Source organism: Sporothrix schenckii (genome assembly GCF_000961545.1).
Source record: "Sporothrix schenckii 1099-18 chromosome Unknown Cont49, whole genome shotgun sequence".
In the NCBI taxonomy this organism is placed as follows: domain Eukaryota; kingdom Fungi; phylum Ascomycota; class Sordariomycetes; order Ophiostomatales; family Ophiostomataceae; genus Sporothrix; species Sporothrix schenckii.
In genome coordinates, this window is record NW_015971150.1 from 2,620,408 (window position 1) to 2,643,989 (window position 23,582).

The following is a 23,582-nucleotide window of genomic DNA, read 5'->3' on the forward strand; positions in this document are numbered from 1 at the left end:
CTATAACCTTTAAGACTCCACTGGAACTAGTGCTGGAGAAGCTAGTGCAGCTGGATAAATGCATAACCGATTATCAATGGTCGCGAGTTACTAGACGTCAAGAGACACAAAGCGAACACATCCATTTAATAATAATCAAGCTAGGTAAAGGGAGAGTGAAGGGTCTCGAAATGTGAGGATAATAATAAAATAAACGAAATACCATACCATTTGAACTTACGTGGCATCACTACACCTGTGTCGCTGATGTTCTCGCTTTCCTGCATATCGATATCGGAGACTAGCGGGGTGATAAAAAGAAGAAAAATTTACGGCGGGGCAGGAGCGAGTCACTTACACGCCCTTGCCGTTTTCGACTGCTCTGGCTGGTCCTCTTTCCTTCCTCTTGGTCTCTCGCCCCGAGACTAGGAAAGAGGGAAAAAAAGTGTTTCGACGAAAAACACAACACATCAACAATGCCACATTGACCTCTTGAACACCGCACCACCACGTCCTACCAACGATCACACCCGCCCTCCCGGACGCTTTCCGCCGCTCGCCATGGCCTCCGTGTTCTTCTCCCTGACGGGAGAATCGTGCTACACGCCGTCGGAGGCGAAGAAGCTGACGGAACGCATCAACGCCGCGGGTTCGCTTCAGATCGCGTCCATCAGCGGCCACTGGACGTACCACGTCAACCTCAAGCCGGGCACTGCCCCCAACGACGTGATTGACCGTCTGGAACAGCTGCTGCCGCTGCCCAAGACCCCGGACTCGGCCGGTGCGGCCACCGAGGCGGCCGCGCCCGGTCTGCGCCAGACCTATGCCATTGCCCCCCGCAACATCTCGCCCTGGAGCTCCAAGGCGACGAGCATTGCGGCTGTGTGCGGCATGGGTGCCCAGGTCGAGCGCATGGAGCGCAGCCGCGCCGTGACCATTGAGTTTGCCGAGGCGTACGCGGGCTCGGCGGACGACCTGCCCTTCCGCGACTTGATCCACGACCGCATGACCGAGGCCCTGACGGCCGGCAGCGAGCCGGACCTGGCCCGCATGTTTGCTCAGGAGGCCCGCCGCCCCCTGGAGACGATTGATATCTTCGGCCAACCCGGCACGGATCCCGTGAATGTGCTGCGGGCGTACAACGAGGCCAAGGGCCTCGCGCTGGACGAGGACGAGATGGCATACCTCGTGGCTGAGTTCAAGGCGCTCGGCCGCAGCCCCAACGACGTCGAGCTCTTCAGCTTCGCCCAGGTCAACTCCGAGCACTGCCGCCACAAGCAGTTCAACGCCCGCTGGACCATTGACGGCATCGAGAAGCCCAAGTCACTCTTCCAGATGATCCGCAACACCCACGAGCGCAACAGCCAGTTCACCGTCTCCGCCTACAGCGACAACGCCGCCGTCTTTCACGCCGAGCCCGCCCAGTTCTGGGCCCCCGACTACTCGACGCGCGTCTGGCGTCTGACCAAGGAGGAGCAGCCGTCGTGCTTCCTGGCCAAGGTCGAGACCCACAACCACCCGACGGCCATTTCGGCCTTCCAGGGCGCGGCCACCGGTGCCGGCGGCGAGATCCGTGATGAGGGTGCCGTGGGCCGCGGCTCCACGCCCAAGGCCGGCCTGTGCGGCTTCTGGGTCTCAGACCTGTCCATCCCGGAGCTGCCCACCCCCTGGGACGTCGACATTGGCAAGCCAGGCCACTACACCAGCAGTCTCGACATTATGCTGGACGCGCCCATTGGCTCGGCTCGCTACAACAACGAATTCGGCCGCCCGTGTCTGGCCGGTGTGTTCCGCACGCTGCTGTCCAACGACGGCGAGGAGACGGTCAAGAACGCGTACCGCGGCTTCCACAAGCCCATCCTGATTGCCGGTGGCCTGGGCACCGTGCGCCCCGGCCACGCGCTCAAGAACCCGCGCGACGTGCAGAATGGCGCGCACGTTATTGTGCTGGGCGGCCCTGCCATGCTGATCGGCTTGGGCGGCGGCGCCGCGTCGAGCAATGCCAATGCAGGCAGCGCGGCGTCGGCGGCGCTCGACTTTGACAGCGTGCAGCGCGGCAACCCTGAGATTGAGCGCCGCGCGCAGATGGTCATCAACACGTGCGTGGCGCTTGGCGACGAGAATCCCATTGCCATGATCCACGACGTTGGCGCCGGCGGTCTGTCCAACGCCCTGCCCGAGCTGGTCAACGACGCCGGCTTCGGCGGCAAGTTTGAGCTGCGCCAGGTCGAGAGCGCCGACAACAGTATGAGCCCGCTGCAGATTTGGTGCAACGAGGCCCAGGAGCGCTACGTGCTGCTGGTCAACCCCGAGGGCTACAACCGCTTCATGAGCATCTGCAGCCGCGAGCGCTGCGGCTTCTCCGACGTCGGCACCGTTGTCGCCAGGGACTCCAACGGCCAGAGCAAGCTGATCGTCACGGACCGCGACGACACCACGGCCCCCAACCCCATCGACCTGCCCATGGCCACCCTCTTCCCCAAGAACCGCCGTCTGGAGCGCGTCGTGGCCTCTCGCAAGCCGACGCTCGCCGTCTTCGACCCTCTCGCGAGCATCCGGGAGGGCTACGCCAAGGGCATGGACGACCGCGCGCTGCTCGCCGAGACGATACGTCGAGTGCTGCTGGTGCCGTCTGTGGGCTCCAAGTCGTTTCTGATTACGATCGGCGACCGCACTGTCGGCGGCTTGGTGGCTCGCGATCAGATGGTCGGCCCATGGCAGACGCCCGTGGCGGACGTTGCTGTGACTGCTGGTGGCTTCAACGTCGACGGCCGCGTCCGCTCGGGCGAGGCCATGGCCATGGGCGAAAAGCCGACGCTGGCGCTCATCTCGCCCGCCGCGTCGGCCCGGATGGCCGTCGTGGAGAGTCTGATGAACTTGGGCGCTGCCGACCTGCGCGACGGCCTCCAGCGCGTGAAGCTCTCGGCCAACTGGATGGCGGCCGTCAACCACCCTGGCGAGGGCGCGGCCCTGTACGAGGCCGTTCACGCCATCGGCGAGGAGCTGTGCCCGCGCCTGGGCCTCGAGATCCCCGTCGGCAAGGACTCGACGTCCATGAAGACGTCGTGGACGGACGGCAACGACGAGGTCAAGACGGTCACGGCGCCTGTGTCCGTCGTCATCTCCGCCTTCTCTGTGGTCAGTGACATCACCAAGACCTGGACGCCGCAGCTGCGCCGCCCGGAGGAGGTCGGCGACACTGTGCTCATGTACGTCGACCTGGCTCGCGGCCACCAGGCGCTCGGTGGCTCGGCTCTGGCGCAGTCGCTGGGCCGCGTCGGCCACGAGGCGCCGGATCTGCGCGACGATCTCACCAAGAACGACAACATCATTGCCGACTACTTTGACGCCCTGCGCCAGCTGCACGAGAGCGGCGTTGTGCTGGCATACCACGACCGGTCCGACGGTGGTCTACTAACGACGCTGGTGGAGATGATGTTTGCAGGCCGCTGCGGCGTCGACGTGATGCTCGACGACATTGCCCGCTCGGGCAAGCTCGAGGACGTTATTCCGGCGCTGTTCAACGAGGAGCTGGGCGCTGTCTTCCAGATCCGCAAGGGCGACGAGATGCTGTTCAAGTCCGGCTTCTCGACCTGCGGGCCGCCCGCCGGCCTGATCCGCAAGTTTGGCGTCGTCAAGACACGCTCCCGCCAGTCGCTGACAGTTCGCTACGGCAACGACACGCTGGTCCAGCTGGACCGCAGCGAGCTGCAGCAGTGGTGGTCCAAGACGTCCCACGCCATGCAGCGCCTGCGCGACAACCAGGCGTGCGCCGACGCCGAGTTCGCCACGCTTTCCGACGACACCGACCCGGGCATCTCGTACCGCCTGACCTACAAGCCGGCCGACACGCTGTCGCCCCTGACGGCGCCCATCTCGCGCCTGCTGGGCAAGACGCCGCGCGTCGCCATCCTCCGCGAGCAGGGCGTCAACGGCTACGCCGAGATGGCTTTTGCGTTCCGCGCCGCCGGCTTCGACGCCGTCGACGTGCACATGACCGACATCCTCGAAGGCCGCTCGCTGGCCGACTTTGTGGGCCTGGCCGCCTGCGGTGGCTTCTCGTACGGTGACGTCCCCGCAGCGGGCATGGGCTGGGCCGCGTCGGTGCTGATGCACAAGGAGAACGCGCGCCGCGAGTTCGAGGCCTTCTTCCAGCGGCCCGACACCTTCACGCTGGGTGTCTGCAACGGCTGCCAGATGCTGTCGCGTCTGCAGGAGCTGATCCCGGGAACGGACCACTGGCCGACGTTTGTCGAGAACGCCAGCGAGCAGTTCGAGGCCCGCGTGTCCATGGTCACCATTGCCGAGGACGAGTCGCGCACCGACGGTGTGCTCCCGTCCGTCTTCCTGCACGGCATGGCCGGCTCGTCGCTGCCGGTCGTTGTGTCGCACGGTGAGGGCCGTGCCCTGTTTTCGTCGCCGCACGCTCAAGAGGCCATTGAGAAGCGTGGCCTCGCGCCCATCCGCTACGTCGACAACCGCCTGAACGTCACCGAGGCGTATCCGTACAATCCCAATGGCAGCCCTGGTGGTGTGGCCGGTGTGCGCAGCTTGGACGGCCGTGTGCTGGCCATGATGCCGCACCCGGAGCGTACGATTGTGGCCGGCGTTGGCAGCTACCTGCCCGCTGGTTCGGTCGAGGAATGGGGCAACTTTGGCCCGTGGGTGCGCCTGTTCCGGAGTGCACGCAAGTGGGTTGGCTGAAGAAGCCGGGGAATACTGTTTACGTGGGCTTGGCTTCACTTTGCTTTGCTGTGTTACTTTAATATTCATTTGGGCCTTTGATCTACGGTGTTTGCTTTGGTTGGGTACATTGATAGCTTTTCATTTTCCGGTTTTGCGTTTTTATTATTCCATAATACATTTCATAAAATCAAAGTTTCAATTCATATGATTTTATTCGTAAGATGATCTGATGCTACTACCATAAACCCCTATAAAATTATATAAATTCGCATTGGCTGCAGCACAGAATAGTTCTAAATATTGCATAAAAGTATCGTGTCTTTATTGCGACAACAATTAAACCATTGAAAAGGCTCTCAAACAAGCACTCCAAAACTATCGTTTCTCATACCCCAGATCCGAATAAAACAAATGTTCTTTGTCAGAACGTCCCCAAACGCCAGTCTCCCGATGTAACGCATGCAAAAGAAAAATAGCAAAACAACAAAGCAGATCGTGAAGAAATAGGAAGCAAAGGCGAAGCTTTCTAATCCCCACTGAAATCAACATCATCCATGCTCCCCCGCCCATCATAAACATCGTAACCAACACAATCAACTCATCATGCTGTGTTTCTCTTCATCCAAAAAAAGCTTCCTCATCGTGCATGTGCAATACCGCCTCCCAAATAATAAATATATCAACAAATGTTAAAAGGACACCGGCGATAGCTCCCAAGAAATAGGGTAATTTCGAGGAGAAATGAGATGAAGAAAAAATCCCCCTTACAGGATCTCTCTTAACTTCTGCTTCTGGGCCGGTGTCAGGGTCGTTGGGAACTTGACGTTGTACTTGACGATAAACTTGCCGCGCTGGCCTGGCTCCTTGGATATCGGCATGCCCAGTGACGGGTATGTGTCGTTTGAGCCGGGTTGTGTGGGGCCCGACTTGTCGAGGTTGATTTGCTTGCCGTCAATCGTCGACACTGTGCGCTTCCAGCCCGTCAGGGCCTCCTTGAGGTTGAGGTCAACATGGGCCACGATGTCGTCGCCGTCGCGTGTGAAGATGGGGTGCTTCTTCTCCTCCACAATAAAGACGAGGTCTTGCTGACCGCCCTCTTCCTGGTCGCCCACGCCCTTGAAGCGGATCTTGCTGCCCTTCTTGAGACCGGCCTTGATAGGCACCTCGAGGACCGTATCCGTCGTTGTGCGCTTGCCGCTCTCGTCGTACATCTTGCGCTTGATCTTCATACGCTTGGTTGTGCCGTTGAACATTTCCTCGAGTGTCACCGGCAGCGGCCGTTCGACGGTGCTGACTTCGGGCGTGTGGTGCCGTGCGCTGCGACCAAACGGATCGCCACCTCCACCGCCAAAGGACCCGCCGCCCGACCGTGATGAGCGAGGCATGCCGCCGCCGAAACTGCCTCCGCCAAGGCCTCCGCCGAGCAGGTCCTCGAGACCCTCTGCGCCAGTTGTGCGCAAGAAGTCGGCAAACGTGCTGTCGGGGGCGTTGAACTTGAACCCACCGCCTGGGCCGCCACCCGTGGAGAAGTTGAATGTGCGTGTGCCGCCACCGCCGCCCGGCATGCCGCCAAAGTTCATACCGGAGAAGCCACCGGGCATGCCGCCGCCACCAAAGGCACCGCCCGCGTCCGCATCGCCTTCGTATGGCACGCCGCCGCGAAGGATGAATTCGAGACCGTAGGTATCGTAGGTTTTCCGCTTCTCTGGGTCGGACAGAATCTCGTAGGCTTGCGAACACTCTTTAAACTTTTCCGAGGCGGTGGCGTTGTTTTTGTTCTTGTCCGGATGCCATTTCAAGGCCATTTTTCTAGTTGAATGTTAGTACGATTGTTGAAATAAAATTTGTGCTATTGTATCGGGTGTTAGTCATCGTGTGGCGCGCTTACCGATAGGCCTTTTTGATTTCATCTTGTGACGCATCTGGCTTGATGGCCAGCTGGTCATAGAGCTTCGTTTCCTTGACCATTGTGGCTAAAAACGGTATATGGGTCGTTTAAAGTTGGAGGTTGAGACAAAAAGAAAATGATGAGAGAAAGAAAGAGGGAGGCAAATCAAGGTCGACCGTCAGCCAGGTTGTAAGGGCGGTGACGAGGAGTAGTGAGAATGCGACCGGAGAATGCGACCGGGTGCTGAATGGCGGCCAATGTGTCACGGCTTGTGCCCAGTGAAAAGCAACCGACTAGACGTCGCGAGTATGTTGTGGCAAAACTGGGCAAAATCAATGAGGAGGGGAGGAAAGGAACAGGAACGGTGGCTCGCAATTGGTCGCAAGCCTGTTGTTCTTGGGAGTTCGTTGAGAGGAAACTCCCTGTAGAGACCTCGTTTTGCTATTTGGAGAAGGCCTCGTCGGAGAGGAGAGGGTCGAGTGGATTAACTCGACGTTGGAAGTCGTGGATTGTTTTGACGTGCAATGTGGAAAGAGAGCGGAAAAGAGGTAAAGGAAGAAGAGAAGAGACGGAAGCTAAAGGCAGAGAAGGGAGGGCTGCTATGTATACAAAAGTGGTGCGACTCTGCCGAAGAACAGCGAACACTACTAGAAGCGCCTCGAAGATCGCTGATGGGGAAGCTCTGATGGTGAGCGGGCTTCCGAAGCTGGACGGAGGCCGTTCTGTGAGTGTCGTGAGGCTGTGATTCTGTTTTGAGGGGGATGCAAAGGGAAGAAGTAGGAGGTGATAGGATTCTACTGTAGAAGGCAAATAAATACAAGAAAAAGAGCAGGAACAAAGAATATGTAGAAACGGCAGGAGGCCCCAGACAGGGCAAGAACGGAGAAAGAAGCAAGAAGCAAAATGGGCAGGAGTGATGGGGCTGTTGCGGTGCTCAACGCATCCCGCTGTAGATGGAAATAGCGCCAATGGGCGGCCAAGGAGGGCAATGGCGGGGAGGCCAAGCAGCCACTCCGGGCACAGACAGAGTGCACTTTTGGCGGCGGGGTCTTCACTTTTAGTGGGTCCGTCATAGTAGGTGCGAGAAGCTTCGACGCGTTTATGCCTATGACACGGTTCGGATATGTGCATACTCTGGTTTAGATTGTATCTCAAGATCAATTCGCAGGTATGCCGGGCTGATTGGATCGAGCCTCACTTTACAATCACTTTACAGTACATAAAGATGTCAACGGTTGCATGTCATTCGACATAAACAGCGAGATGACAAGGGGAAAACCGAGGTGTTTGCGATGAACCATTTGGTCGACGTCATTGTCCTTGTGTCGTGTGTTCAAAAGCGGAGACTTGCTAGCTGATAGATGCATAACGATTTTCCGGTTAGAGGCGACCGGCACTTACACCCTCTTGTTGACTGCATTCATGACCTCTTGCTTTAAGGGAAAGAAAACATAGTATCATAATACGGAAAACAATTGATATCAAAGAAAGGGTAGATTGACGCCCCCAATGGAGGTAAACATAATTTAAATATGCAAATAAGCGAACGGATTAGGACAACAGGTATAGGACGAGGCGATGGAGGCCGAATCTCGTCTTTCAGTGCTTTCGTGTTTCTTGTGACCCATTTCGATTTTTTGAGGGGGGTTCTTCACTTTCCCAGCTTCCCAGTTTGACCTCCTGGTCTCGTTTCTTTCTGTCGCTTTTGGAACGTCTGCCTCCAGTCCTCTCACTGCGACAGGATAATTTTGTCACTCACAATCGCACAACAGCGAACAAGGACAAACAGAGACAGGGAAATAGAGGAAATGCAACCTTGTGAGCCATCTCCAACTAGTGTGAGACCTCTAGGTGAGGTTCCATGCCATGCACTTGGTTACACATGCTCGACCTGTGCCTGGCGCTTCTCGTCACTGTGAGCCGTGGAGTAGTCCAGATTCTGGCCGGCCGACAGCTGCTTCTGCTCCAGCTCCTGCTTGCGAATCTGCTCGGCTTGCTGTTCATCCTCGAAGAGGAAGGCAAGTTCTTCCAGAGTGCGACCAGACGTCTCGGGCCACAGCCAGTAGATGAGGCCGGCCTCGACGACAATCCAGCAGGAGTAGACCAGCAAGTACTTCCAGCCGATTTTGCCCAGACCTGTCACATGTTAGTGTGAGGACGGAAAAATAACCAAAAAGAAACAACCAAGAAACAGAGACCGATCGGATCCTGTCGGGATCGTGTGACAATACTTACCAATTGGGTTGACGTTGGTGCCAAAGAACTGTGCGGCCTTGCCGAAGAACTGGAAGATGGCAATACCGCGGGCGCGCTGCGCATAGGGGAAGATCTCGACCAGATATGTGTACGTCAGCGCGTTGAAGCACGTGTTGTACGCCGGACTGTAGGCGTAAATCCAGAAGAGGGACATCTTCGCTGCAATGTCCGACGACGACGTGTGCTGGCCTCTGGCTTTCGCTTCGGAGAAAATCGCCGAGCACACGGTCCAGCCAATGTACACGGCCAAGATGGACAGGATGCCCGTCAGGTACATGGTGCGGCGGCGGAAGCGCATGATGAGGAGGGAAGCACCGACACCGCAGAGCAAACTCCAGCACTGGTTGCCCAGGTTATACTTTGCCTTGAAGTCGGCGTCGGTGAAACCAAGCATCGTCAGGACGTCGCCGAGGTAGTACGAGATAACGACATTGCCAGAGAGCTGTGTGAACAGGCCCAGAAGGCTGCCAATGACGACACGGCGAAGGGCGCCACGCGTGCGCACCATGTCCATCCACGACATGCGCGCATGCTCGAGCTCAATGGCGAGGGTGGTCTTGATCTCGGCCATTTCCGCAATCACAAACTCCGAGTTCGGGTTGCCCTCGCCGTGGTACTTGACGAGCACCGCCAAGGCCTCTTCGTGCTTGTCGCGGCTAATCAGCCAACGGGGGCTCTCTGGCAGGAACAGCACAAACGCGACTTGGAGCACCGACGGGGCCATCTGCAGGAGCGAAGGAATGCGCCACGACCAGTTTGACGTGATCTGCTGGGTGCCGAACGTAATGCCAGCCGCAATGATGGCGCCGATGAAGTAGCAGGCGTTGAACAGGGCAGTCAGGATGGGCCGCTCCTTGGGATAGCCCAGCTCGCCAATGAGACACGAGCCGGCGACAATGGCAAAAGGCAGGCCAAAGCCGATAATGCACCGTGCCAAGATGTACATGACGCCGTTGATGGCAAAGCCCTGGATGAGCGAGCCGATGATCATCAGGAGGGAGCCAAACATGATGCACCAGCGACGTCCGAAGCCGTCGTTGACATAGGGGATAAACGGAAGTCCGACACAGGCGCCCAGAGAGAGGGACGACGCCATGATACCCTGGTAGCCACCTTTGGGATCATGGAAGTCTGGATGTAACTGGGTCAGTCGTGATCTTCCCTGCAGATCCCCGCATTCTCCTGCACCTCTCTGAGTATCAATAGGAACTTACACGCGGTCCATGCTGGCACCAGCTGCACGGCGTTGATGATCTGCGAGTCGAATCCGGACGTCATCTCGATACCGATGACACAGGGGAAAAGCAAGAGGTACAAGGTGCGTAGGTTCGGCTTTCGGTACCACGAAACGGGATCCTCCATCGCCATACGATGGAGGTCGTTGATCTCCCCATTGTTTGCGCCGACCATGGCTGCGGTGTTGTCTCGGAATACGCCGAGATGCCTGGTTGTGGATTCTGAGTTGTGGGTTATGAGCAAACTGTTCTCACGCTGGACCAGACGGTGTCGCCAACCTGTGATATGCGGGTTGGTGAGGCGTGTGGAAGAGATACAGGACAAAAAGGAAGAAAACTCAGCAAATGGAAAGAAGGGAGAGGTAGGAATAAAAAAGAAGAAGAGGGGAAGAGGGAAAAGAGAAAGGGGAAAGGGACTGGGCAACCAGATGTTAATAGATATATTAACAAGACCCAGGATATACGAGTTGAACTGAGAAATAAAGTAAAATATGGCAAACGATCAGGCCCAGACACACCTCTGTGCTTTCGCCTCGTCGTATATATGGCATATGGAGAGTCCTGAATACAGATATAGGCAGAGCGTGCACACAGGTTCTACAATCTGAACGAGATGGAGAACTCCGCCTGGAAGACGAGAAGCCTTCCAATCCCCTTTCTTCTCTCGGCTATTTTCTTCATCCTTCGTGCCTGGCGAGCAACAGTGCCAAGATACCCTCAGACGGTCACAGTTGAGAGTCAACCAGCTCGTTGACAACTGCATCGACCCGAGCAGGTGGGTATGCCCGAGCATCGAATAGGAGCGGACAGCTGTCCTTGAAGCGAGGCAAGGAGAGGGATAAAATGTGCAAGAGAGAGGGCGTGATACACCAAATGAGGCAGAAGGAACTGCCAAGGCGTAAACCGGGACGAAATAGCGGCTCAAATGGTATGGGCATTCGGCTTCCCTTGTCCCTTTGTGCCTTTGATGCCTGCCTTTGCCCTCCGCTGGATCTCTGGCCTGTCGCCACCAGCCGCAATTTGTATCCATTGCATCTATATTGGCCATAGTGAAGGCCATTCGGCCCGCTCTTCTCCAGAGACGGTGGGCGAAGGATGGGAGCGAATGGGTCAATGGGGAATGATGCGGTGGGGGCAAGAAGCGGCACGGCTGGATGTCGTCTCCGGACGTCCACAAACCCATGGAACAGGGGCTGATCTGTTTGGCTGGAGGAAGAAAACCGAGGAAAGAGAAGGAGCGCGTCAGAGAGAAAAGTCCCTTTCGTCCATCTTGTCTCTCTCTCTCATTCGTGCTCTTTGACTTTTGTTTCTTGTTTGTTGTGTGGGCTCCATCTCATATTCGGTGATCATTGCAGACCACGCCAGGCAATTCACGCCGGTGCTGCTTGCTTTCTCGTGCCCGTACACACCCCGAGTGTAACTGCGCCTTGGACAATTGGTTCTGTTGATTCCCCCCTTTTCGTATCACCACTCCCCCCTCTTTCTACCTTTGGTGATTTTTAATCTTTTTTCTTCTTCTTTTTTTTCTCCCCATGTCGACTTTAGCCGGATCGACAAGGGCGGTGGTAGGTGACTTATGTCACCTTCCCGTTCGCATGTAGCAGGCTATCATACCAAGCCGTGGGAGTTGTTTCTGTGGTGGCAATCCACACGTGGCCGTCGTCGATATTCTTCTGCTGCTTCTTCTACTACCCTTCATTACCTTGCTAATTTGTCACCGAGACACATTGCCTCCATTTTGGTTGAGCGCTTGCTGCCAAACAAGTGTCCCTCTCTGTTTCTTCGTTTCCTCTTCCCCGCATAGCAAGATCACCAACGACGCGTGGCTCAAGATGAAGACACCCACTTGGTATCCGATTTTCACCTCTTGGCATTTGAGAGTGCAGGTGTCCATTCCTCAAACCCCTGTTCGCTTCGTCGACATTTGCATCTTTTTCTTCCTCCCTTCCTTTGTTCTTCTCCTCATTCTAGGCGTAAATCTTCCCCACGCTTGCGGCAAAAGGCAAAAAACGCAACATACATCGTAATAGCGTCAGGCAAAGGGACGAACCTCTGAACCATCTTAAGGAGGGTGTGTGGTGAGGGTGATACTTGTTGCAAGTAAGACCCTGTCGAAGACGGTATGCCAAGACCCAATCAGACAGGCAAGCGAGGTCAGAACGAGGGTCTAATTTTGGATGAGAACTGACCCACCGTCGTGGCAGCAAGTCGTATATCTGGTTAGATGACGAGTCTGTTGGCTGGTTCTGACAGTCTTTTAAGCTTGTCCTAGTGTGGCCACTAGTCGTTATGCTGCTTGGGCGATCGAGTCGGGACCGTTCTAGAGTCGTTTTTTTTGGTACTCTTCTTCCTCTTCCATCTTCTTCTTCTTCTTCCTCCATGTCCTTCCCGTTTGTCTGATCGGCTGTTTGTCGTCGGGAGACTTTGTTTCCTTTACCAGGTGGCCCCGAAATTGAAATGGGAACTGGTTTTGCAAAACAAAACTTTGTATTGAAATGCCTCTTTTCGTAAAATATTGTGTTCCAATTGTTCGTAGCGTATGGGGTACATCGAATGCCGAACGAATTGCCTTGCTTAGCATTCCAAAGAACGGAGTAAAACAAGGTTATTTTTTTGTGGGGGAGCATAAGCAGTCAGGCGCTCCCACTTTACCTAGAAGGGTGAGCTCGTGCCTGTTTCCCCTACCCCAGCCAGCTCCTCTTGGATTTTGCGGCCCTTCTTGCCCGATTTGTTACTTTTTCCGTCAACGGGTATTGAATGCTACGGGCAGTCATTTTGCTAAACACAGGCCGGTTCTTGGCGGCTGCGACCCTACCAATCTTGCGTTGTGCTGGCGTGGGAGCATGTTTCTGTCACACATTGAGGTGTTCGAGTCAGGATATGCCGCAGGTCGTAAGTGTGTGTCTTACCTGTCGTGCCCTCTTTGGTCGCATTAGCCCATCCATTGCTGGATTCCTCACATTGCGCTTCACGCGGTGAAATTCCGTCGGCCAAACTGATCCTTAGTTCATCCTGGATGACGACACAGGGTAGCGTGCCGGAATCCCTTTCCGTTGGCCTGTTTTTCTCCTCCAGTGTGCTGAAGAAAGAACGATTGCATCGATGTTCTCCAGAGTTCAATTTGACAATTCTTTCAGATTTTTGTGTTAGTCCGTTGTCTGCCTTGGTTTTTGTTTCAGTTGGTCTATCGGCCTTTCTCGTGAAGATCAGACTCAAGCGTCGGACACGTCGCCAGAATCTGCCGAGATGAAGAAGGGGAGATAGTTAAGGTAGTATCTCGTGTGCGCTCCAGTCATCCCACACTGCAACTTCGGTAGCGATTGTGCCGAGTCGACCTTGACAAAAAGGTGGTCCTCTCATCATGAGAGGTCTGTGGGCAGGATATCAGTCAGTTGTGGTTGCATATTGGCCAACAACATGACTTGGGCCTGGCACACAACCCTCGACGAATAGTTGAGTCCCAAGTACTGTACAGACGAATTTAAAGCGAGTCAGTCAATGGAGAAATCAATACTTTGCAGTACAGGAGAAAATATGCCGTGTCAGTTGGCAGGCTGAGACGAAAAGGGACATAAGAACGAAGTACCTGGTCAGAGAGGCTCACAGACAAGCTTTGTGGCATTCTCTCAAACGCAGCTTGGCTCCTTGGTAGGATGAGCCAAGATGCAAACAGCGGGAGGAGACGGTGGACAACCTGCCTCGAGGACAGTTTAAAGGCACAGTCGGGCAAACGGACGACACACGCGACCAATAGAGACTGTGCCCGCCAAACAGCATCCACCATCCAGACAACCGTCGTTTTTGCTTCTTCTGCCTTTGGAGCAAGGACGAGGTGGAATAGAGCTTCTCTTCTTGTTCTTGAATTGCCCTAATGTACCATTGCGGTTGTTTCTCGGTTGTTTCTCGGTTGATGAGTGCGATTCTTGAGTGCTGGGGCAGATGCATGTTACAGTGTACAAGGTAGCCGTCGGTCGACCGTGAATGCCATCTCCGTTGCATTTCGTTCGCCCGGTTCGATTTTGCCATAATCAAGAGGTGGCAAATTACGAAAGTTATCTCTCTATATGTTACCGTGTTAGTCGCTGATCTGTTGGAACAAAGGGAAATGTTAGACTCGGAAAAGGGGGGATGATACAACATGGTAGGCAAGAGGCGCAGGAGATGAGAAACGAAACAAGTAAACAAGGCAAATATATTAAATGTGCCATCTCGATGGTCTTTTGTTCCTCTGCCCTTTCTGATCTTACCATTGCCGATGGCACATTCTACAGACATCTTGTTCGATGTGTCTGTTGGTGATTTGTTTGCGACCGACACCGACCTGCAGCCTGGCTTTCAGTCGGCATGTCGCTGCATTGCTGTCGAATATTGTGTGGCATTGTCGGGAGTTGTGAGGTGGCGACGGGGCATCGGTCGGCGACAGAAGCGATGGAGGCAGAGTGAGTTTATAGGAAGGAAAACAAATGGGACAGAGGTAAGAACGAAACGGCGATGAAGAAAAGGTGATGACAAACAAAGTGATATGTAAGCTGGAAGGAGCGACGAGCGTGTGTTGTTTGTTACTTCCTAATACGGTAAGCAATTGAAGCGCTAACAAGAGGCAGGTGCGACTGTCCCACTCCCTTTTTATTCCCGTGACGTTCATTAAGTGCTATGGTTGCAAGGGTGTTTATTTCTCTTTGCATTCAAGTCAGGTGATTACCGTCGTCTAAACATCCCAATACCACTTTCTGCAGCTGGCATCACTCGACCGACCCTCTTGGTGGTCGCACCGCCACCAGCACCGATATGGTTGTGCTGAACAGCGTGAGCGACGAGAAAGGGCAGACACCAGTCCTGAGGCCACCAAGGCGTAGGCCGGTACAAAATCCAGCAGCTAGAAACGGACCCGCGTCAACGGTACTGATGTTTTCGAGCAGGCCGGTGGTGTTGATGAGGGTGGCTCGGGGGGGCACGCACGGCCAGGTCGGCGAGTGGGCTGCGAAGGAGCTCGTTGCAGCCATCGTCAAAGGCAGGGCTCGACGAAGTCGATGAGCATGGCGGCAGCGTTCGGGGGGGGGGGGGGGGGGGAATCGATGGAGAGGGCCATAACGGTGAGGATGGCGCAGTTGATACGGACACACCACCGATCGCGCTACCGTGCGTTCACCGCTCCGCCAGGACGAGACCGGCGGCGGGCAGAAGGACGAAGAGGAGGGCCCGTAAGGCAAGTGACTTGATCGAGACGAATTGGCCACGCCGGGCCCATGTCCAGCTGAATCGATTGCTGGCAAAATGCATCTGCACCTCTTGCGTCTGTCTTTCGAGTGTCGTCGTGACGAAGGCACGGATAAGCAGCGTCACATGCCGGTTAGCGAGGGTCAGTATAAGACCGTTGAGGACACCAGGGTAGTCAGCGCGTATGTCACGACAACACCCCTGGCCGCCTTTACATCATCTCCGGATGGGCCCGGCCCGGGCTATGGTCCTGGGTTTCGGGAAGTCACCGGATACCACCGACATGAGTGTACGTTGTGAGTATGGTAATAGACGGCAATATGTTTCAATAAACGGTAAGCACACTTCTATATGATTACAACTCAAAGTGGTTGTGATTCTCTAAGTACAGAATAGGAACGAAAATGACAACAACAAAGTTGGATGAAAAATATAAAGCAGTACAAACAGTGCCTCACCGGGCCTCAGATATACATGGAAGTGAACATGGAACGTGAACAGAAAGCTGTGAAGGACAAGGAACTGGGGTATTTTTTTTGTACCTATACACGACAAGGAAAGAAACAAACCAGCAGAAAGCAAAGAAGGCGAAAAGGTGAAATAAAATATAATGTGAAGGACAGAGGAAGAATGGAAAAGGGAGAAATATGGGGAGAAGAATGTGGAAATTTTAAAAACTAAAAGAAAATGAAACAGCATCGGCGGGGAAATCCTCTTCATATGGTGCCATCAGTATCAAATAAGGACCCTGACTCGCCAAAAGACATAGAGGCTACGTCGTTTGCACCGGCCGGGAATAAGTCCAGTGGTGCCCACGATGCCGAGCCGCTCGCGTCGAACGAGAACTGGCCCTGGCTCTGGCTCTGGCTTTGAGGCTGGGGCTGGCTGTAGGTCTGAGTAACTTGAGTCTGGCTCAGCGTGTGGCTGCTATTCTCCCAGCCATGGTCTGCAACATTGTGGTGCAGCGTGGCCGTGGATGGCGGCGCAGACGGCTCCATTTTGGGCACTTTGGGCGCCCGGCTCGGCGTATCGATGATGAAAACATCGTCATCGTCGTCGTCGTTCATGTGACCTTGGTGATTATCGTTGGCGTTGCTGTCGTCAATGGTAAAGCTGTTGCCAACACTGCCGCCATTGCCGTAGTGAGGGTAGAAGACGGGCTGCTGCTGGTGCTGGACGGCCGTGTGGAAGACCACGTCGCGGTGATCAGGCGATGCCTGGTCGGGCGGCGAGACCCCTGCACTCAGGGCCGGCGTGCTGTCCGGCAGGAACGCTGTCGTTGTGGCAGCACCAGACGTCGACGCAGTCGTGGTTGGCGTAATTGGGCCAACTGACGACACCGCCAGGGTGAGTGAGGGTGTGTTGGATGGCATGGCCATCCGGTGCGACGGCGTCGAGGCAGGTGTCAGGTCGAGCAGTTCGTAATCGACCTCCTCGCTGGCCAGCGTGCTGCAGCCATCGCCGTCCTCGCCATTAGAAAAGACGGCCTCGGCGACACAGCGTGCACGCTTAGCCGGAGGCCCAGAGCCAGCGCCTGCGTTGGCGTCCACAGTGTTCGTGGAAGCCCCAGCGTTGGCCGGAGTGACAGGAGTGGCCGGGGTGGCGGGTGTCTTGCGCTTGCGGGTTGGTGTTGCAGCACCAGCGCCTATGCTTGTGCCGGCGGCGGCGGTTTTGCGGCCAGGCAAGGGGCTGGCCTGCTCTTTGTACGTGCCGTCACGCATCGCCTTGGCCTCTTTCTTGATGGCCCGAAACTGGAACTCGATGCCCAGACGAGTGGATTCACCATAGTATTTTGCAATTTCTAAACCATTAGCAAAGAGGACTGGAAATGTATGTCACGAACAACGTTTAGTGTGCCTGTCTCGTCTCATCATTCTCGCAGCCCAGGGCATACCCTTGTCACCCAGGAGAAAGATGCTGGCCAGCTCCTTGGCGTCCTCCTTGCTCGCTACGGCCTGGCGAAGCAGAGACGCCTGCTGCTTGATGGGCCGGAAGCGGTGTTCAACGCTGGACCTGGTTGCATCGGAGCCATAGTGCAGGGCAATGGCTGGTGGCCGAGTCGAGTCAGCCCACGCAGTCGACAGTGCCAGAGGGAAGAGGCCAACACAAAAACGAGACGAAATAAGAAAAGAATGAACTATGCGTGGCAAGACGTGGTATAAGGACCTACCAGAATAGTCGAGCTTAACCGTCGGAAGGCTCGCAATGACGGCAGCCAGGAGACGGCTCTGTGCCTCGTACGTGCGAAACACAGACGGCATGGCTGTGGTGCGTGTGTTGGAAGTAAAGGAAAGACTAAATTTGCTGTTGATGCAATGTGGCGATGGTGAGATGCTGCGGTGTTGCGACGTTGCAAGAAGCAAACGGCCTCGGCGAGTGAATGTATTGTGTATGTCCCTTCGATATGCCGTCAGCTGTTGCGTATATTGTACCGGTCGTTTTTCAGGCACACAGAGGCCCTCGGCCTCGACGGTCGTGCAAAAGAGAAGTATCACAAGACTGAAGAGCAATGAGAAGAAAACAGAACAACACGGAAAACGAATGACAAAAGTCGACTGAAAATGGCATAGGTGAGAGGAGAGAGGTACGACGTGCGCAAGGTACCAAATACCGAAGCAACGAGAGAGAGACAAGAAGCAAATGCGCCACTCCACGTCCTGGGCTGCTGGGATGGCCCATCTGCGAAAAGCGAGAAGAGTCGAAAAAATGCGGTGGCTGGGAGACCTGGGCCATCTCGGCGTGTTGGCGACGATGCATGCCTAGCTGCTAGCGGGTACTTTCAGATGCACCAAATGCACTAGTATTATTAAGTACCAATCTAACACTTTATAACGCGCCCGCGCGCGTTTTCTGGGCGCGACATGGTGGCCAAAGCTTCGCGTCGACTTCGTTGGCTCTCGTTGCTCACTCCGTGTTACACAACTCCTCGCTCCCTTCCATGTTGCTCCTTATCATCACGTCAGGGGTGACTTGTAAACGACAGAAGGGCAACGTAATTTTGCGACAACCTCGCCTCGTCGTCTCTACTGCCCATTGAACCTGCCCTCCTCACTACCTTCCGCCGTAAAGTAGTATGCGCCCACTAAATGACGGCCCGCGCCGCTAAACCACAGCGACGCTTGAGCTGCACCGTCTCGGACAGGCCAACGGAAGGAGCCAGCGGTGGAGCCAAGCAGCCCAAAAGCAATTCTTCACAGAGCATCACTTTTATCTTAGTTTTCACGGCAAATTGCAGCACAGGCCCAGTGGTCTTCGATGCCTCCAAACACAGGAACAAGTCGCATGTCATATTTATATGAATAGAATGGCAGGCCGGGGCCCCGCCGCCTCGTCGTGGCTCCCAAGGCCCGAATTACAAGAAAATAAAGTCCACCGATAAATGTAAATGTGAATACACCGTGAATGCATGCACCCATGTGCACAATATTATGCTTGAGACAACCGGTCTCGTTGCCTTTCTTACTTGGAATGGATCAGTTCCAATATGCATAGATCCGAAGCCATTTCTTAGCCTCATGAGCCTCATTCACTCCGTCCCTTTTATTTCAACAATCTCCAACCACCCACGCCTACCAAAACCGTTACCGCGCGTTCGGCAGGATCGATGCCGCTGCCGACCGGAACGCCGCCTCCTTTTCCTTGAGCATGATGCCCGGTCCGCCGCTGTCCGTGTCACGTGCACTACTCGTCCCGTCGCCATACACAAAGTACTGTATGCCCAGGATCGAGTCGCACACCGCCTGGAACAGACCACACAGCTTGAACGCCCACGGAATCTCCGTTGTGGACGTGAAAAACCAAAACATTTTCATCGCGTCACCGGCCAGCCAGCTGGCCAGCACCGACACCCGGAACCCGCGGCACGACCGCGCGCGCATGTTTGCCCGGATCTGCGGCAGCGGCAGCGTCGCCTCCACCGACAGCCCAACGTAGCCGATCAGCACCGAGTACGCGCCGTAGACGTCCGGGAAGGGACTCAGCAGCACCTGCAAGGCGAGCAGCGTCAAGAACATGTACAGCAAGAACTGCCAGTACGGCTTGGGCGACCGCCACTGCCAAAAGTTGTACGGCCGGTTGGCAAAGAGGCCGCCACCGCCGGTCGGCGAGTTCGAGGCCGACGTCATCGAAAACGAAACCGACCGCGTCCGGCCGTCCAGGCCCGCAAACGGCGCCTCGCCCGTCTTGCCCGACGGCGGCGGCCGGTTGTCGAGCGCAATCTTGAGGAGCACGAGCTGCACCGCCACCATTAAGATCGACTGCACCAGCAGCGCCTTGTCAAAGTGTGCGCCCGGGTAGTAAAAAAATGCGCAGGAGCGACGCCACCAGCATAATCAGTGGGATGTCCAGCGAGAATCCTGCACTCGACCGCTTGCGGCTCATCGATAACGCCTGGTCGCCGTACGAGAAGATTGGCGACAGTACCAGGAACAGTGGCGCGGCATAGCCGGCCAACGTTGTGAAGAAGCCCATCGAGGGGTGGGAGGCAAAGGGAACGGGAGGGGTCGAGAGGGGTCAGAAAGGTGAGAAGCGGTCGAGGTCGGGTGTTGCTGGGACTGTGCAGCGCTATGCACGGTTGAGAAGAAATAAAAAACGCGCGAGAAGAAAGGAATGTGGTCGAGATTCGATTCGGGTCGAGGTCGCGGTCGCGGTCGCGCTTGCCAAGTGTCACCGCGGGAGCCGGAGACGCCGGGACGGCGCGGAAGGATGGGAAAGGGCGACGGAAGGAGCTGACGTACGACGTACTCCGAATTTGTTGCCGTCAGCTTATAACAAGATCTGAGATCCGTGCGGAAATTGTAGCGAGTGCAAAAGAATCCAGATGAACGCAACGGAAAACGAGACGCTGGGCCAAAAAAAAAAAAAGAAGCAATTCATCAAAAGTTAAAAAGGTCAGAAAAGCTTGATTTGGGATTTCAGGATACGTATTTGCCAATTAGCGCGCCCCAGCTGGGGGAATCTGGCAAAATCGGACTTGATCGAAAAGTGGGCCAAACTCGGCATGTGGACACATCGAGCTACCATTGGCTCTTTTTGACAAATAGCTGACATAACCACCTTCCGCGACTTACACGGAGCAGTTGGTGATGCAGTGGATTTTGGACAACGAAACGAAACGTAGAAAGAAATACCAGGTAACGCTGTCTGGTGTATATATGGTGTCGAGCCGTTGGCTCTCCCTTCTCATGGTCAGAGAAAGATAGTACATAAGCAAGAAAATAGTGCCAAAACCAGAACGGAAAGAGTGACAAACAGGATACCACCAAGAAAGATCCTGTCTCGTCAAGCAATCCCAAGTGGTGAAAGAACAAAATGGTAGAACCAGTAAGCCGGAAAGTAGACAGTAACAAACATGTAAGTGGCCAGCCATCCAACGCCAAGCAGATATGCAAAAATGGCAAAGAAATCCAAGCAGACATCCGAGATGTGCCTCCAAAATAACAACAGAAAAGATGCAAAAACAAAAAATGAAAAAGAAGAAGAACAGAGTATACTAATACAGAGAAGCCTCATCTTAAGATGACATTATAATGCAAACATAATTCAAACAGAGACAAGAAAACAATGAACCTGGGGAAAATAGGACAGATTCGAAAGAAAAGGTGCCTGGGATGTAGCCGTTGTCGTGGGCATGGTGGTTAGACACGGCCGCGGTCAGACTGCCATGACCGCCGCAGAACATCGTCGTGGATACGCGGTAGATCGGGCGCGGAACGAGGCGGTGGAAGAAGCATCCGAGGCAGGTCAGACTGTGAAGGTGAACCAGACTGTGACCGCGGCTGGGCGTAAGAGTCGTGCGTGTGGTGCGAGTAGTGGTGGTCCGGATATGGGTGACTGCGGTGATGGTCGTGCGCTGACGAAAGTAGCTGCGAGTGCGGAGGGTACTGCGAGCGGGGAGAAAGCTGATCGTGTTGCGCGAATTGCGAATGGGGCGAGTACGGTTGCTGCGGCGTCGAACGCGGGTACGATGGCGGTGGCGGCGGCGGTAGAGGCGACGATTGTGGCTGCTGACCACTGCCCCATACGTGAGGCGGCGGCAGAACACTACTAGTCGAGCTGTGGCGCAAAGGATCGGCGGACGATGATGAGCTGGACAGTGTCGGCGAGCGGTTGCTAAACGGTGGTGAGCGGCCGCGTCCAGATGCCTTGTAGTGGTCGTAGTCGGAGCGCATGCGCTTGTTGTTTGCGTTGAGAGCAGAAGATGATGGCGACTCAGGCGGCGGGCGAATGGCGGTCACAGAGCCGAACTTGCGGTGATTGTCCGGCTCGGTCGACGCCGTACCGGGCGAGTTGTTGTTTCCACCGCGGGGACTAAACAGTTAGAACGACGTCAAGCAAACTTAACATTCGGTAATTTCCCGGTAATGTACCGGTAAGGGTGCACATACGCATTCTTGAAGCGGCAGACGCGGCCAAATTTCTCGCACTGGACACAACGCGGGTACTCTGGGTCACACTTGATCTTCTTCTCGCGGCACGTTATACATGCAATAGCTAGACGCTTGCGCGGTTTGCCCGCCTTCGTCACGCCCCAGTAGGGATTGACAGCCTCGCCATCAATGACAGCCTTGCAATGCGTGCCGTCGTCGTAAAAGTAGCACAAGCCTTCACCCGGCACTTCCGAAGCGTGCATGAATTGCGGCAAGAAATCCACGCCGGTCCAGATCTTGGGGCCCATGCCCAGGCCTTCCTTTGGTACGCCACCCGCACCAGCACCAGCACCAGCGCCAGCATCCGGGAATGCGCCACTGGCAGGCGTTGACGGGAGGCTGTTGCCCGATCCAGGCGAAGGCCGTCTATCGGCATCATGAGCTGGCCCTCTCACCGGGCTACGCTGCTGTTGCTGAGTGGGTGGTGGCGGAGGCAGAGGCGCTGTCCTGTGGCTGGAGTATGACTGTGCAGGGGGTGCTGCTGGCGCCTGTTGCTGCTGGCGGTAATAGAAACTTGGCGAGGACGGCTGCTGCCCGTCCTGCAAAGACCACTTGCCTACGGCGACGTAGTTAGAGCGTGCGTCGGGCCACTGGTGAGAATGCTGCTGCTGCTGCTGCTGCTGCGGTTGCTGCTCATGCTCGTGAGAGCGCGGCGAAGGCGGCTGGTACAGTTGGCTAACGGGTTGCCGTTCATCAGCGCGAGGGGAGCGCTGATCACGGCGTTGGTAGTGCTGATGTTGGTAGTTGCCTGAAGGGTACGGCTCGTGCGATCCTTGCTGCGATGTTGCCGACTGTGGTGGAGGCAAGTAGGCAGCCTGCGCCGCGGGGAATCCAGGAGATGTTGGCCTACCATGCTGGTCATACGTCATGTACGAACGCTGACTGTACGAGCTTGTCGATCCGGCGGATAGCGGGCCACCACCACTTTGAGCAGATGTTGGCGGAGGACCGAAGATGCTAGTCAGCGAAGGTAGTCTCTCTGGGAGCGGTCCGCTCGAGACTTGTGGCGGTGCGGCTCCTGGTAGTTGTGGTAGCCCATGCCGTGGGCTACTGGACAGGCCGGTTGTTGTTGTTGTTGTTGTTATCGTTGTCGTCGTAGCAGTCGTCGCGGCTGTTGATGATGTCGTCGTGGCCGTGTTTGTCTCGGCTGCAGTGTTGTTGTTGAGGTTGTGTGCAGCATTGTCCTCTGCCGGCCCTGTTGTCGAAGGTGTCGTCGATATTGTTGTCGGGGCTGCTCTTGCCCCAGCTCCTGCGTCCGTAATGGCGGAAATAGATGCTCGTGCCAAGCTCGCTGCTGCGGTGGCGGACATGGACATAGCGCCGCCTATGCTACTGGGAGACGCCGTCCGGGGTGGTGAGCGTGACCGTCGCGCGGATGGCGGAGGCAGCGGCTGATCATGGCTGGACATAGGCGGAGAGATGGGCGGCTTAGGGTGTGGCCAGGCGAGGTCCTTGGGCGGCGGCCCACGAGATGATGTGTCGTTTGGCGAGGGGGAACAACCAAAGCTCACAAGATCGGGCGGCGTGTGCGGAAGCGACTGGCGGTTGTGCGGTTCGGCGTACGAAAGAAACCCCATTGGAAACGTTGGTGATGGCGAACAGGCTCCGAATAGGCCCGGAACATGTCCCCCTTGCGGTGTTGTTATTGAAGAAAGGACTGGCGATCGTTGATGTCCGTCCCCTTTACAACATCACCAGTAGAACACCTGGTTGTCGTCGAGAATGGAAAGAGTGAGGGTGAGAGAGAAAGAGAAAAGGAAAGAAGATACACGACACGGGGAGGAAAGGGGAGAGTAGAAAATGAAAGGAAAGCAAATAGCAAAAGGAAATGTGAGGATAGAAAAAAAGAGAGGAAGAGAACAAGTCAAAGGGAGGATAAAAGATGGCAGTGTA

At 55.7% G+C, this 23,582-nt stretch overlaps 8 protein-coding genes across 8 annotated transcripts; 2 read left to right on the plus strand and 6 right to left on the minus strand.

The window, feature by feature from the left end:
• Positions 1 to 540: 540 nt before the first annotated feature.
• Positions 541 to 4,683, plus strand: SPSK_04828 (phosphoribosylformylglycinamidine synthase; the record flags this gene model as incomplete). The annotated part of the gene is made up of 1 exon (XM_016731591.1): positions 541 to 4,683. The coding sequence occupies one exon, from the start codon at positions 541 to 543 to the stop codon at positions 4,681 to 4,683; it is 4,143 nt and encodes a 1,380-aa protein (XP_016583362.1).
• Positions 4,684 to 5,429: 746 nt separating this feature from the next.
• On the minus strand, positions 5,430 to 6,633 carry SPSK_05355 (uncharacterized protein; the record flags this gene model as incomplete). The annotated part of the gene is made up of 2 exons (XM_016732104.1): positions 5,430 to 6,474; positions 6,554 to 6,633. 2 exons carry the CDS (start codon positions 6,631 to 6,633, stop codon positions 5,430 to 5,432), a joined length of 1,125 nt encoding a protein of 374 aa, XP_016583363.1.
• A 1,796-nt stretch (positions 6,634 to 8,429) lies between these two features.
• SPSK_05136 (MFS sugar transporter) lies at positions 8,430 to 10,219 on the minus strand (the record flags this gene model as incomplete). Its single annotated transcript, XM_016731886.1, has 3 exons — positions 8,430 to 8,689; positions 8,789 to 9,940; positions 10,024 to 10,219. The coding sequence occupies 3 exons, from the start codon at positions 10,217 to 10,219 to the stop codon at positions 8,430 to 8,432; spliced, it is 1,608 nt and encodes a 535-aa protein (XP_016583364.1).
• A 4,567-nt stretch (positions 10,220 to 14,786) lies between these two features.
• On the minus strand, positions 14,787 to 15,047 carry SPSK_10674 (uncharacterized protein; the record flags this gene model as incomplete). The annotated part of the gene is made up of 1 exon (XM_016736996.1): positions 14,787 to 15,047. The coding sequence occupies one exon, from the start codon at positions 15,045 to 15,047 to the stop codon at positions 14,787 to 14,789; it is 261 nt and encodes an 86-aa protein (XP_016583365.1).
• A 271-nt stretch (positions 15,048 to 15,318) lies between these two features.
• On the plus strand, positions 15,319 to 15,561 carry SPSK_05756 (uncharacterized protein; the record flags this gene model as incomplete). Its single annotated transcript, XM_016732492.1, has 1 exon — positions 15,319 to 15,561. The coding sequence occupies one exon, from the start codon at positions 15,319 to 15,321 to the stop codon at positions 15,559 to 15,561; it is 243 nt and encodes an 80-aa protein (XP_016583366.1).
• A 416-nt stretch (positions 15,562 to 15,977) lies between these two features.
• Positions 15,978 to 17,522, minus strand: SPSK_05225 (uncharacterized protein; the record flags this gene model as incomplete). The annotated part of the gene is made up of 2 exons (XM_016731975.1): positions 15,978 to 17,083; positions 17,156 to 17,522. The coding sequence occupies 2 exons, from the start codon at positions 17,520 to 17,522 to the stop codon at positions 15,978 to 15,980; spliced, it is 1,473 nt and encodes a 490-aa protein (XP_016583367.1).
• Positions 17,523 to 18,842: 1,320 nt separating this feature from the next.
• On the minus strand, positions 18,843 to 19,508 carry SPSK_05576 (uncharacterized protein; the record flags this gene model as incomplete). Its single annotated transcript, XM_016732319.1, has 1 exon — positions 18,843 to 19,508. One exon carries the CDS (start codon positions 19,506 to 19,508, stop codon positions 18,843 to 18,845), a length of 666 nt encoding a protein of 221 aa, XP_016583368.1.
• A 1,389-nt stretch (positions 19,509 to 20,897) lies between these two features.
• On the minus strand, positions 20,898 to 23,266 carry SPSK_04997 (uncharacterized protein; the record flags this gene model as incomplete). Its single annotated transcript, XM_016731754.1, has 2 exons — positions 20,898 to 21,570; positions 21,648 to 23,266. 2 exons carry the CDS (start codon positions 23,264 to 23,266, stop codon positions 20,898 to 20,900), a joined length of 2,292 nt encoding a protein of 763 aa, XP_016583369.1.
• Between the last annotated feature and the right edge of the window lie 316 nt (positions 23,267 to 23,582).